Source organism: Tenebrio molitor, chromosome 5 (assembly GCF_963966145.1).
Source record: "Tenebrio molitor chromosome 5, icTenMoli1.1, whole genome shotgun sequence".
In the NCBI taxonomy this organism is placed as follows: Eukaryota; Metazoa; Arthropoda; class Insecta; order Coleoptera; family Tenebrionidae; genus Tenebrio; species Tenebrio molitor.
This window is the reverse complement of record NC_091050.1, coordinates 8,679,556-8,693,267: the sequence shown is the minus strand read 5'-3', so window position 1 is coordinate 8,693,267 and position 13,712 is coordinate 8,679,556. Positions and strand designations below refer to the sequence as shown.

The 13,712-nt window shown below is 39.0% G+C and overlaps 1 protein-coding gene, 1 long non-coding RNA gene and 1 other non-coding gene across 8 annotated transcripts in view; 1 reads left to right on the top strand and 2 right to left on the bottom strand.

Annotated features, from left to right (window-relative positions):
• SNF4Agamma (SNF4/AMP-activated protein kinase gamma subunit) overlaps window positions 1-13,712 on the bottom strand; it is a 62,617-nt gene that overhangs the window by 46,276 nt on the left and 2,629 nt on the right. For 2 of the 6 annotated variants that reach the window (XM_069049016.1, XM_069049019.1), the window contains exons 1-2: window positions 6,913-7,302; window positions 1,319-2,083 (exon numbers count right to left, since the gene is read on the bottom strand). In XM_069049016.1, the coding sequence (XP_068905117.1) occupies window positions 1,319-2,083 (765 nt within the window). In that variant the 5' untranslated portion in view covers window positions 6,913-7,302. Of the gene's footprint in view, window positions 1-1,318; window positions 2,098-6,912; window positions 7,303-10,920; window positions 11,181-13,712 lie in introns of those variants that run through there. The other 4 variants (XM_069049021.1, XM_069049017.1, XM_069049018.1 and 1 more) reach the window with 4 other exon arrangements.
• On the bottom strand, window positions 2,104-6,971 carry LOC138131807 (uncharacterized). The gene is made up of 3 exons (XR_011159904.1): window positions 6,884-6,971; window positions 6,508-6,834; window positions 2,104-6,454 (listed from the first exon to the last, which is right to left on the bottom strand). It is a non-coding gene; the product is annotated as an uncharacterized lncRNA (long non-coding RNA).
• Window positions 10,124-10,264, top strand: LOC138132370 (U4 spliceosomal RNA). The gene has a single exon (XR_011160066.1). It is a non-coding gene; the product is annotated as a U4 spliceosomal RNA (small nuclear RNA).

Genomic DNA, 13,712 nt, shown 5'->3' with positions numbered 1-13,712 from the left:
GTCCAAATCCTAAACGGGTAGGAAAATAAAAAAATCTGTACCTTCCATGTAAATGGCACTAGACAAATAACTTTGCTAATGCGTGGGTAAATAACCTTAAAAAGAATGTATTAAATGTATCGAGCGTATGAAAGCTACGCATTGTTACCTTGTCCTTCTTTCATGTTAATTAAGCAAATGCAATTGCATAATTTGTTACCATACAAATAAACAATGGAATCGTTGATTTAACGACTTGAGTTATACACACCTTCATTTTTTCGTAAAAATAACATTTCTGCCGTAAATTCCTGACTCAACCTCGAAGAACTATACACTTTGTTGGCAATATCTTATAATCCAAGTTATAATTAATAATAATCTATTCGTAGACTCATTGTTTATTACTTTTTTGTCCCCATGCTCCAGCTTATTTTTGTTTGGCTTTTATCCAAAGAGCCAGAAGAAAAAATAATCAAAATAATATGTCATAAACTCATCACGCAGAAAACTTTCCGAAGTAATAATTTGTTGAACGAGTTGAATGCCAGTTGTCAGAAAACAGCCACAAATATCAAAGAGACATGAACGGAAAAACTTTTTAATTGTAAATTGCGTTAGCAATAAATTCGCAGAATCTATAAAACTGTACATCACGTTGGCAAATGATAACACAACGAGAGAGAGAACGATCACGAAATCAACAGAGAAGAAGAGCAAACGTTTCCTGTTTTAACTGTGCCTAACTGTTCGCCATGCTCGACGAATACATGGTCAAATGTAATAATTTTATAGCAAATTTCATCCTGACAGTCCAACAGTTCAATAAATAAGTACGTGCAACCGGTTTTTACTGTACAAATGACGTTGTTGCGTCACTAGTTCACCATTATTTATCCAATATCGAGGTTTCCATTTGTTCCATCAAGCAACAGAATTAAAGGAAATAATAATCCCATCGCACCAAAGACCGAACAAAGAAAATTTCGTGATCGCTCGTGGCGTGTCCAGAAGCAATAAAGAAAATAACAGTTTCTGTCGTTGCCCGCAAAAAAGGAGTAATTACGACACACTGCGACCAAAGGCTGAATTATTAACAGCAAATACTATCAATAGAGGCATAGTATCGATTCACCTGTCACTTTCACATGACCACCACGGTCATTGACATGACGTGGATAAGTAGAAATATAAGTTGTTACGGATTTCAACAGCAACTCACGCTCGTGGTTAGTCACAGAACAAACGTTGCTGAGTGAGTTGACGATGCTCGAACGCTAATTAGGTGCGAAAATATGTGGAAAACGAGCAGATTTCCGTGAAAAACCGTTCGACTCACCTTTTGCGACTCCGTGGGTGATCTTTTTACCCAAATATCTTCGGCGCTGCCGCTGCAGTCGATCGTCGAACTACTGGAGGTCTGATTCTTCATCTCGATGAGTGACGAATCGAAAAATCTAGTATCGTAATGAGGTGATGTCTTAAATATATTGTAAAGTGAAGGCCTCTTGTAATCGGTGTGTGGAGGTATCGCGTGCACCGTGTTAGCTTGTCTATATTGTTGCCTACTTGCGAAAATTTTGGCAGCCTCCGAGGGCTGCTTGGTCTTTGTTACCACGAATTTATGGGTGGGTCCACTAACTGTATCGATCACAGACGTTTTAGAACCACTGGAAGATTCCGACAGGCTCTTATCACTACCGGAAATTGTAGACATGTTACTGTTGGAAGGCACTTGCTCTTTCAAGTCTTTCTTTTCTTCATCTTCGTCTTCCTCGCGACACTGGGACAATCGGCGGGCCGCGACCGTCACCCTCGAGGGCAAACTGTTGCTGTGGTTCTGGAAGTAGCGTCTCAAAAACAAAGAACTGTCGAACTCCCTCTCGTCGCCCGTCATGTCTTTTAAGGCAGCCATCGAGGACTCTGTGTTGTGATTGATTGTCGATACAAGCTCGTCGGGTTCGATGTCGCTTTCGTCCGAAAGCGAAATGGTCGAAGATGATCCGCTCTTCGAAGGCATCGTAGCAGTCAGTTGATGGACCGGTTCCACAGTCACTTTATCGTTTATGGCAGATTTTGGCTGAAGCGACACATCAGAGTCCATCTAAATAAACGTCACTGTCATGCGAAATCCAAAAAAGAGACGAAATCAGCGAACTCATAGCCGTTTCAGAGACAACCAATTTTCATTCAACACCCGACCAAGGTACACTGCCAACTACTCAGATGGGCAGAACCTCAAGACTAAATTAACACTGATAGAATTCAACTCATCGCTCAATAGAGTACCGCGTTTTGCAGTGTTACAAGTGCCAAGTTCAAGGCTTTATTAAACACGCCTTAATGCCAATAATGTATTCCGGATCATTTACATATCGGCTGTATATGGAGCTCTTAGCACAATTGACAAATAACTACAAAATTACATTTTAATTAGCTCAGTCAGCATTCGCACTTACGTCAGCTTTTTCGAAAAACTGTTATTTTGAACTTGTTCCAACCGAGGTTTTTCGAAATTAGCCACCCACACTCTTGGCCAAAGTTGTCGCGAACCTACACAAAATTTGTGAACAATCCGACCGGTTCGGCAACAAATATCCGACTACTTTTCAACTCGACGAAACTTTATGACATTTTAGTTTTACATTTTACTCAAAATTTCGTGGGTGAATTTACTCCCAACTGATGGAGCGCACTGCAACACCATATTTACATAATGTGTAGGTACTTGGTGATAAGCCGACCGAGTAAATAACTTTACGGTCATCACTATCACATATTCGTACAGCTGTTAAGATGGAAACCTTGAATAACAACTACAGATGGAGAATAATTCGATGCCTTTCGCAAGACTGCTCAACAGTGTCTCACCGAGCACAATCTCCGTTCGTTTTATGGATTTGACATGGAACTACCTGTTTTCTACACCTTCAGATTCTCGAGTGCAGTTTATAGCACACTTTACAATAAAATGTCTTAAAATGGGCAATATATCTGCGGTCGTGATGTAAGAACACAGTGACTGGCCGCTATGAGGACAATCAGCTTGAGTGATTTCAAAATAATGACCGCCATTATCATAATGTATTCATGTAAAAAATTAAAAATTGATAAATGCCATGACCATTAGCTCTAATTATTCTCAGTCTTTTCAAGTTGGGTGAACAAAAACGACTCCAGACTCGATTCAAACCTCTTATCCACCTTTACAGCAGCCTGAAAGTGCTCCAGTCGTTTTGATCAGAAACAGACATCGAGACATCTCCACAAATTATGTCGAAACGAATTACGAAAATGAAATCCACACCCACGTGCTCGCCATTACGATACTTTCAAGCGAAAGAGCAATTTAGTAATAAACAAATTCCTAGAATTTGTAATATGTACCATTTCGCTAATTAGTAATTATAGAATACGCCGAAACGGGGCGTACCGACAATTGTGTTGTAAGTCGATTAAACGAAAAACTCTTGGCGGAGTGCCAAAAGGCGTAAAAAAGAAGTGCTTCCGCCTTCGACAGATTGCGAAAATGATAATCGACACAGTCGTTTGGGGTGTGACACCCGACGTCGTCCATTTCCGCGTCTAAACATCCCAAGTACGCACAACCCTGAACTGTTTGCGTTTGGCAAACACACATAATTTGTCGCAACGCTCGCACAATTCTAGTATGACGCGGCAACAACAATAATAATTAATTCTAGCAACTTTATTATTCACACACTTGGCAATAACGCGACTGAGTTATGTTGCGCGACGAGGAAATGGGAAAATTGAGAAATGGGTGAGTCAAAAGGGGTTTTTAAAATTTCACTTTGGACGAGCCTCGCGGCATGTGCATCATCCTCTTTGAACTTTGATTAGTTTGGGTCGGTCCCAACGTGAAAAGTGTTGGCCTACACGTGTCGTGTGCTCAGCTTATCATCGAACTTAGCTACGGCTTGATTGCATGTGCAAACAAAGCCATTATTCGACTCTATTTTTGGTTCCAACTGCACGAACCCTAACACGATAATTAAATTTATTGAATTTGGCAAATTGGTGCTGAGGAACGTTAATGACGAGTGTTAGCTGGTCATTGTTAAAAACTTGTCCCACATTTCGTCATCATCTGACCCGTTGCAAAACTACCAAAACATGGAATTATTCCAAACAATGATAAGCGTGAAGATAATGGTGGATTCAGCGGCGGTCTCATTTCATGTCTGCTTTGCATATTAACTGGGATCAGGGAGCAAACACTTTAATGGCACTTTATATTTTTCTGCGGCTAAAGAGGGCACTAAAAGGCTAAATCGGTGAGAGTTAATTCGATTCGCTCCGACCGAAATATCAACCCAGAGACGATCTGTTTACATTGGAAGGCTGAATAAGCTTAAATCAATAATGAAGCGGTATTATCAATACACCAGAAGTATGTGAATAAATACTGATTAAAATTTGCTCCTTGACATTAATCGCACAAAAATTTTCCGCGCCGACACTGTTGACATTAACTTAATTAAAATGTGGAACTGACGAAATTGAGCGTTCGTCGCCGCGGTTAAAAAATCATAGTAAATTAATAATGAGCCATTATGTATACGGGACTTGTAAGCCATAACCGCAAGAATTATTCTCACGTGTTGGCAATCTAAGGTAAAATTTAAATTATTCCATTTTGCATATTTAATGTGCCACACTGCAGCACAATCGATTGCTTTAGAATTCTGACGGCGGCGCTGAAGGCGCTTATTTACTTATTTCAAAATCTCTTTGTTGCACAACGCACTTTTATAAGCACGTGTGAAAAGCGGTAGGAATGTTCCCAACCAGGGTCCAACAGGGTGACCTTTAGTTTCCGAAATTTGGGAGGGATGCAAGAAAATCGATATCTCCCGTCCCTTGTACCAAACAAATCTGTTCATTCCCCTAGAAAAAAACTGTGGTACTCGAAGTTTACATTTGCGGTACTCGAGTCGTATTGTGTACTTTTCTGCGCTGCAAAATGAGTTTCGGCTTATTTTCACAGAAACCGCGGTTCAACGCACACGCCCTGAAGGCTGAAAATCGCCGTTTACTGACACCGATTCCGATTCGACACCTCTTATTTTGTCAATATGTATTTGCGGAGCTCCGATAGTGGGTCGGTCATATCGAATTTTAGATCTGATCTTGGTGTGTTTGCATTGTATACTTTATCCGTCAATTCCAGCAAGTGTTTTTTTAATTGGTTCAAAGTACAAACGGAATCATATGAGAACACACACATATTAAGAGGAGCCATCGTGTCTGACATGATATTATTCCAGCTAGAACCTTGCGCGCGTAGTGTAGGTAATTGTACTATATTTTTAGAAAAATTTGGGCGGAACTCACGCAACACTATCAAAAATAGACGATAGTGGTATTTACGATCCGACTTTTCGGAATAATTAGCAAAAAGTTTCGATGTCAACGACACGATTTCGAGATGAGCCGTAACGAAGTGTTTCCGCCTAAAAAAAAAACAAACCGACAAATGGTGGTCGTTGCGGAGAAAAAACTGTCGGCAGAGATTCTGAAGACGTTGGTCGGACAAAGACTGATATTTAATTGTTCTTCCAAGTACCATCGAGAGATTATCATCTGACTTGAAAAATCACTTCGCTTAATAAAGGAAAATAAATAAGACAAAAATAGATGTGATATCTCAAAATAAAACAATACCGGACAGGAGATTAGTGCGATATCAATCATACTGACAAAATCTACATGCTCTGCAACGATTACGAAATTCGAAGGGGCGATATTGCTCATCAGACAAATGACTAAAATAGAAATTTAAAAAAATTACGCTTCTGATGTCGATCAAGCGATAAAATTGCATCGCCTTGATCGATCGTTTCGAGTGATCGTTTCCCGTATTCGCAACTAGTTGGGAAAAACGAGACTAAAATAATTAATGAGCACACCCTCCACAACGCCCTCAATTATGGTAAGTAAATGTTAAAAAAAAACAATACTACTCCACTTAATTGCGGTTTTGGTGGCTACTCCTATGACATGATGTCACTTCCGGAAAGAGCTCTAATGCAACTACATTATCTGAAATTATTCCTTGTTTTATTAAACCAAAAGAATCGCATTATTATTTGTCAATTAAATTTACCGTGAAAGACTACACACCATTATGTATTCTAACCTCCATTTTGGTACGTCCGTTTGCATCATTTTTTATTGATGGGCTCCGATCAATACGACACGAAAATAGCGCCCCCAATTTTTTCTCACGGAGACACGTTTTTCAAATGAATAATTAACATTTATATTTATCAGGGGGGTATCGGGTCCTCGACTGAATCTTCCAAAAGAGTGGCTGTCATTTTTGACATTACGCTACATATTTTGTACGTTTAGATCGAGTGGTCTGTAATGTCAAACATGGCATTGTGGGCTAGACGGAAATGTGGATTTTTTGGGCTTGGAAAGTGGTTAATCGGCGTGTCTGTTCCACCTGCAACGTTCAGAACAAAATGAATGTCCAAGAAGCGTAAAAATTGTTGTTACGCCACTGTCGATGGATTTATTCATGAATTTTCTCTGCTAACAATCGTTCTTAAGCACATGACCTTCGAAAAACAGGATATAGTGCTATCTTGGGTTGGGTGTTGGGGCTCTATAAATTGAGATAAGGTGAGCAAATTTAACTGTGTAAAAACTTGACAAGGAAATAGCGTCTCTGGATTGGACTGGGGTTCAATGTGACCGGATTTGATCGTCTTCGCGGCGGTAACCATCAACTTGCTTTCGCTGCAGCAATTAATAAAACGATAATTTTTGTGCCATTTATAATGTAACTAACAGTCATTATTATTTTGAGGTGTTATGTCATCTCTGAAACAGCAAGCGTCATTAACGTGAAATGACAGATTTATGAGTTCACCGAGATCGCAGGGGGCGAATTTTTTTTACCTTACTGACAGTAAGTAGCAAATCCGACGAGTGCGAAATAAATTTTCCAAACCATGAAATCAGAATTCGATCCGAATTTCAGCGCACAGAAAGCCAAACAAAAAAAAGAAAGGAAAAAACCTACTTCACGCACAAAAAAATCCGCTCGACGCACCACAAAAACACTAAAAAACTGTACCGTATGAAACAATTGCCGTATATCCGAAAGCCACTCAATAATGCACTTTGTTTATTTTAGCAGAAAACGCAGCCGCAAAATCGCACTGTTTGAATGGTGGTGGGCGCAATAACACGTGTAAAACACCATTTCGCCATACACAAATGCAGCTCGCGCTCATAAGGCAAACCGGTGACTAACAGAAATAAGTAAACTCAGTCTGGTGGCAGTCATCGCTGGCCGCGAGAAAACGAGAGTCATTTGTTAATGCCAGCTGATGACGCGAGCGGCGCGCTCAGCTGATCGTTGCCAACCGAAAAATGAAATGTTACCAAGTTCATGGGAGTTACTGGGCGGGAGAGCGGTGTTTTGAAGGACGGCGCGAACGCGCTCGCGGAATTTTACAGATGTTCGCCGTTCGACCGTAAACAAACCGATAATAGAGAGATGGGGCCACGTGAATCGTCGGGGTCACCGCACCAAAATACAGTTTTGCGGAATGATCGGATGCGAATCGCCAATCTGTCACGTCGCGAATCCTAACCAAACATCGGACACGGAGATTTAAATGGGGCCGTGAGTCAACACTTATTGTTGCCGCCGGTGCCAAAACGACGTCACCCGGCCAAAATAAAATAAGGGACGCTTGTCCAAAACACGGACGAGTTGCACAAATTTTCGCAATTTCCGAGAATTGTATCTTATTTTGTACGCTGTTGACACATTTCAGAACACTGGATGGATCTCCCCCGTGTTAATCCTCTTTTATTAAACGACAAAAACAGAACACATCCCTCTGCTTTTATTACCACACTTAGGTACACTAGGACCATAACACAAATTGATGTTGGAATTTATTTTTTATGAAGCGACTTACACCCACACAGATATAACTAGTGAAAAAAAATATATAAGGAAACGTATGTGGAGCTCAATAGATCTTATTTTTCGACATTTTTATCTTTCTGCTTTATCACACGGGATATTTTTAATTTTATGTTGGACTCGATGGAATGTAATTCAACTTAATTTCGTTGATGAAATGTGTAGTTTTAATACAAAGTTTATGATTTTTTACAAAACAAAAACACAAACATTCTGTCTACCATATTTACTTTAACTTTTATTACCTTACTCCATATTTCTGAGAAAGCTTTGACGTTCAAGTCATTAGCAAGCATTATTTGATGGGTGCAACTATAAAAAACGCAAATACCTACCATAAAAGTCAATTTTTAACAGCCAAGTCTTGGGAAGAAAACATACATAGATACATGTTTGGATCTTGAACAAAAATATTTTCAAGTTAACAGAGGTAGAGAATAGATGTCTTAAGATAGCCATAAGACGATCGATCCGAGGATCGATCACTTCTTAAATTAAGACGATATCCGTTAAATAAATCCACAACCTTCGAAAATTTAACGTCTTACGCAGGTCTGGAATGAAATGAAACAATGATCTCATTTAATTCCAGATGAATTGTTTGTTTAGATGGGACACATCCGTTCAAAATGCAATGAAAGTTTTTATAACGCTGTTTGTTGCAAATATAATCGCCACAAAATTGTTCAAGTTTATTGAGGAAGCGTTGAACATAAATTTGTTCATAATTAGAATGTAGAAAGGGACCGGTTTAATTAAAATTTCATCTGCTTGTCGCTGTAGGTACAACTTTTAATTTAGAAATGTTGACGATACAAGGTGTGTTTACTTTTTGTTTATAACCATAGAATTTAAAACAACCTTGCGTGGTGTGGCAAAAAATACTAATCATAGGTAGGATAATACCAGCAATTGATAACAAAATTGCATTCCTAGGCTATTTGGCATCAATAATCAAAACGTGCAACTGTGAAATGTACAAGAAAAAAACTTGATCAGAGTTAAAGTTAACTAACTCAATCTTGTTACTTTTGGATTCAGTATTTACTAATTGAATTCCGTTCAATTTATTACAGCAACGATAAATTAATTAAGTAGCAGTGTACGTAACATTTCGAAATAAAGTTTTATCCAATTTTCACTTTACTTTATACTCACTTTTAGCAATAAAACACATGAATAAATTACGATGAACACGACATTTAATTTAATTTGAGGGTAATACTATCTAGTTACAAATGTTGACATTTTATGTTTCTCCTTTTTGTGAAAGTTTCACCTATTATTATATTAAATAATCAGAGGTGATAGATAACTATTTAGGAGCCATTTTACAAAAACTATAGGTATTACGTTAATCGTAATCAAACGCTATATTAACTGGACACGTGATCAGATTGAACCAATCGGAGTTTCGGATTTAATCCTCTTTCTGTGAATTTCTATAAACTGTCCCATGGAAATTGTCATGAAATTAAATGTTAATAAAATAATAATGCATTTTAATCAAAATGAAGTTGTACATAACTAAATAATCAAACTAAATTAGTAAATCTTTATTTAACAAAGACTCCCATAATAGAATAAGAAGGTGTTTTTTATTAGGACCAACTTATCAGTTGTGTTCATATATTTTTTGTAATTTATAAATGACTAGAACCAATTATTTTAAATGTTTATTGATTTGTGTGTATTTTTTATAACATACTGATTATTTTATAATGCTAAAACTGCATTGGCATATTGACTAATGTTTTCAACGTCAATAAATAAACACATTTAACTTTACTCCCACACCCGGACAAACCCATCGACCGGATACCGCAACCCGCAAAACTTCCTTGTTATTATTGTCTAACAAGAAGTTGGAACTATGTTAATTGACTAGGGACTTTATTGCCTGATTCACGAATGATAACCATTTAATACAGTCATTAACTAAAACATCTGCTTTAATTAGTGTCATTTTACAAAATGATAGAAAAAGATTCAGCGACAATTATCTGTAATTAACTTTAATGTACATTTAAATTAAAGAGAAAAACAAGAATTGAGCGGAGGCTACGAGGAGTCTACGATCGCCATCGCCAGATGGCGGTGGTGTCTAATTATTCCTGGTACGTCTCTTCCCAGAACTAGATATTACGTAGGCTAAGGTTACGTTTCGTTAGCTTTGCGCAGTGGCAATATCGTAACCGATGAGGTTTATCCGAGGTGCGATTATTGCTAGTTGAAAACTTTAACCAATACCCCGCCATGTGCACGTGAAATATCGTGCGCTACGGCAATTTTTGGAAGCCTCTACGGGGGCTTATATTTAAACCCAAACATAAATCATCGCGTAGCACGAAAACAAGAAACAAGAATTAGTTAGTTACTGTTAATTATTACGTCTATTATTATGTCTGTTGACTTGACTGTTAACTCTATTCTGTACGTTGCGGATACGGACAGGTTAGAGGTTACCAGCACCAGTATAAATCAAACATAACGTAATATTGTTGGATTTTGTTATTTTAAACTCGGTAATAAAGTCAAAGATATCGACCCTTATCATTTAAGATATCAGAACGAAGTTTTTTATATTATCATCGTTAAAGAAGACGGCTTCTAATTGGAGGAACTGAAGTTAGAAGGATAAACATCTGGTGCTATCCTTTTTCAGACGGGAGTTTCTCCTTTAAGTTCCGTATTAACGAAAGTATTGCGCAGCTCGGAAAATCTCTCCTTAACTGAAGAAATTAAGATAACAACTTTTGCTTTTTATCTTAGGTGCATTAGTTTGTTCGAGCGAAAAATGGAAGTTGCTAAAGTTTTAGAAAAATTAACAAATAAAATGTCACTTCCAATTCACGTAGAAAATGATGACAAATGAAGACCCACAACTCCACAAGAGGTCGGGGGTTTGTCTAAAGGTCTAGGACTTAGCAAGCCGAGTGTAGTATATTAAAATCAAATAGACTCACTGAGTCACTCTCCTCCAAGCTAAAGTCCCACGAGGGCGCCGGTGAAGCGCATCTGCTCCCGCTGTTCACATTTTGGGGTATGAGGGTCTGGTTCGGTGCGGTAGGATCATCCAAGGCATGGTCTTCGGGGATGACGGCAAAGGGTTGGCCCCTATGCCTGGGAACGGGGGAGACCGAACCGGTGGACACCTCCACAACGGTGGGGCCTCCGGACACGACGGTTACATTGAAGCGACGTGCGGGGGTCGTGCCTCCGGTTCCTGAAAAAAAATCAATCTCTTTATCGACGCCTTAACGAGGGTAATTCGCATATTCAGAAATATTTTGGCAGACAAGGTCCGTCTATTAATAATTTGTTTGTTCAGTGGGACACCTGGGATTTGATTTTGGACAAGTGTCAAAGGCAATTACTACATTCATGAAACGTGGAGTTTGTTACAGTCGCACAAACAAACTGAAGGGAAAAAAACGTGACCCAGTCGTTTCGATTTAATAACGAAGAACACCAAGAAATGTACGCGGAAGCACGAACGAAACCTAATTTGGTCCTAATTAGGCGCAATTGGCTGAAACGAACACGACGTCGCAGTTTCAGTTTTTCAGCGCGCTGTAAACGACATAATTGCCAATTCGTTTTTTTAATATTGATTTAGAGTTCCGCCGGTGCGTTATCATGCCTAATTGTATCGTCAGTCGTCACGAATGAATCTAATTAAAGCGCGCTTTTAAAGGGTATTCTTAGCTTTCCCTGCGTAGGGTAAGAGGGAACACTTTGAGGCTTCTTCTCCCGACCTTCTCTAACAAAAGCATCGACCGGCGTTGCAGAACGAGCAACGGGAATCTCATTTTCTTCTGACGAGAGGCTATATTAGATTATTTCATTTGATCAGATTGGCGAAGAGGTGACGTCTGCTGACTTGATGCTGGCAAATCCTGCGAGCGGTGACAAATCGGGTGCACGTGCAATTCCGGCTGAAAAATGGTAGAAGCAAAAAAAGCGTGAAGAAGTTACCTTGTCGTGGCTGGCGGCGCCACGAACTCTTGTGTGACGACGTTTTGGCAGTTTTTAGGCCATAGTCAGAAGCAAAAGTTGGGTAAAAACTGGCGGTGAACAGGAAGCACTGCAGGACGGACCATGTCGAGAACTCCCGGTTGCGCTTGCGGCACTTCCAACCAGCCTGTGACCGTGATTTTGAACTTTTTAAACCGAATTAGAAGAACGCGGATGCAACGTATCGATTCGGCCTCCTGCTGGAAACAGTCCGCACGGTTTGCTGTAAACTTCGGACTGAAAGATCAAACAAACAACTTTATTTGCGGAATTTATTAGAACTGCCGAAACTGCCGCGGACTATTTTAACGGTGACTACATTTGAGTTTAAAATTCGGTATTCACAAGTGGTGTCCGTGTAGCGGGGCGGCGTGCCCATCAGGTGACCATTTATCCCGCTGAAAATTTTCGATTTTCGTAGTGCTGCTGAAAACTGCGCGAACGTTCGGCGGGCATTACGTAAAATTTAGGTTATGACGGAATGCGGATTTGGCAGCTGGAGGATCAATACGCGGCCACATTAAGGGATGCACCGGGATCACTCGAAATTTCGCCAGTTTTTAAGCACCGCTGCTGAAAGTCAACTGTTCAGCGAGGATTCAGGATTAACTGCGGATGGTGGCGCCTCACTTTCTAGGTCATGTAACTAAAATGTCGCCGACGTGACTGCCGGCTGAAAATTTCCTGAAATTGATGAAAACGAGCCAACCGGTCCCAACACTGTCGCAAACTTTACCAGAACGAACACGGCGCACTCGAATAAACATAACATATCTACCTGATAATGGTGTTAATCAGCATTTCGGTTTGGCATTAAAAGAATGCCTCCACTGAGAGGTTTCTATTTATAGCCGTCATGTGATAATCGAAGTGATTTACTCTTCCGTTCAGCACATGTTGAACCACCATATCGTAAATATTTTTAGACATGTTTTTTTAATTATTCTGACACCTACCGTATAAAATTCTCACATCAAACTAATAAATTATGTCATCTTTGTTTCAAAAGTCCCTGAACTCGTTATTTATAAGTTGGTATATTTATTTTGTTTGCACAAGGTGTATTTGTGCTAACTATGTCGGAAAACTTTCCGTCTTGGTGTGGATCCTGTTCATCTCAAACCATCTTCTGATCGCTGCTCTGGATTAAAGGCAATAAAGACGGAGTACAATGACCGATCAATTTTTGTTTGTTATCACATCGTGAAATTTGTATCTGGCGAATTAAACGTTGAATAAACAAATACATTACTTTTTTTATGCCGCAATAAAAGTAAAAATATCGATGGATCCTGACTCGTGTGAGAGCTAAACCTATAAAAATTGTTTTTCTGCTCTTTGCAGAAGACCGTTGTTTATTTTAAGGATATTTCGATTTCGAGTCATGTTTTAACTCACTTTTTTCTACCCAGATACAATTTTGTAAGTCACAAATTTAGGAAAAAGGAGGTTTTTTCAGACATCATATTTCACAATTTTTAATATATCCATTACATTGTCGGCTAATTGGTGGTCCCTTTATTTCTGATATAAATTTTAGAAAGGAATTAGTCGATAAAGCAAATCTTTTTGATCTCTTTAATACCGCTGAAGTAGGAATTCTATCACTTTTCCACACATTGATTTGTTAATTGAAGGTAGCGAAGCGATATAAAGTAACTAAATTGATACAATACACATTATCTTTTTTAATAAATTATGCAGTGCTAAATCTCTTTTAGGCATGAAACAAATATGATCT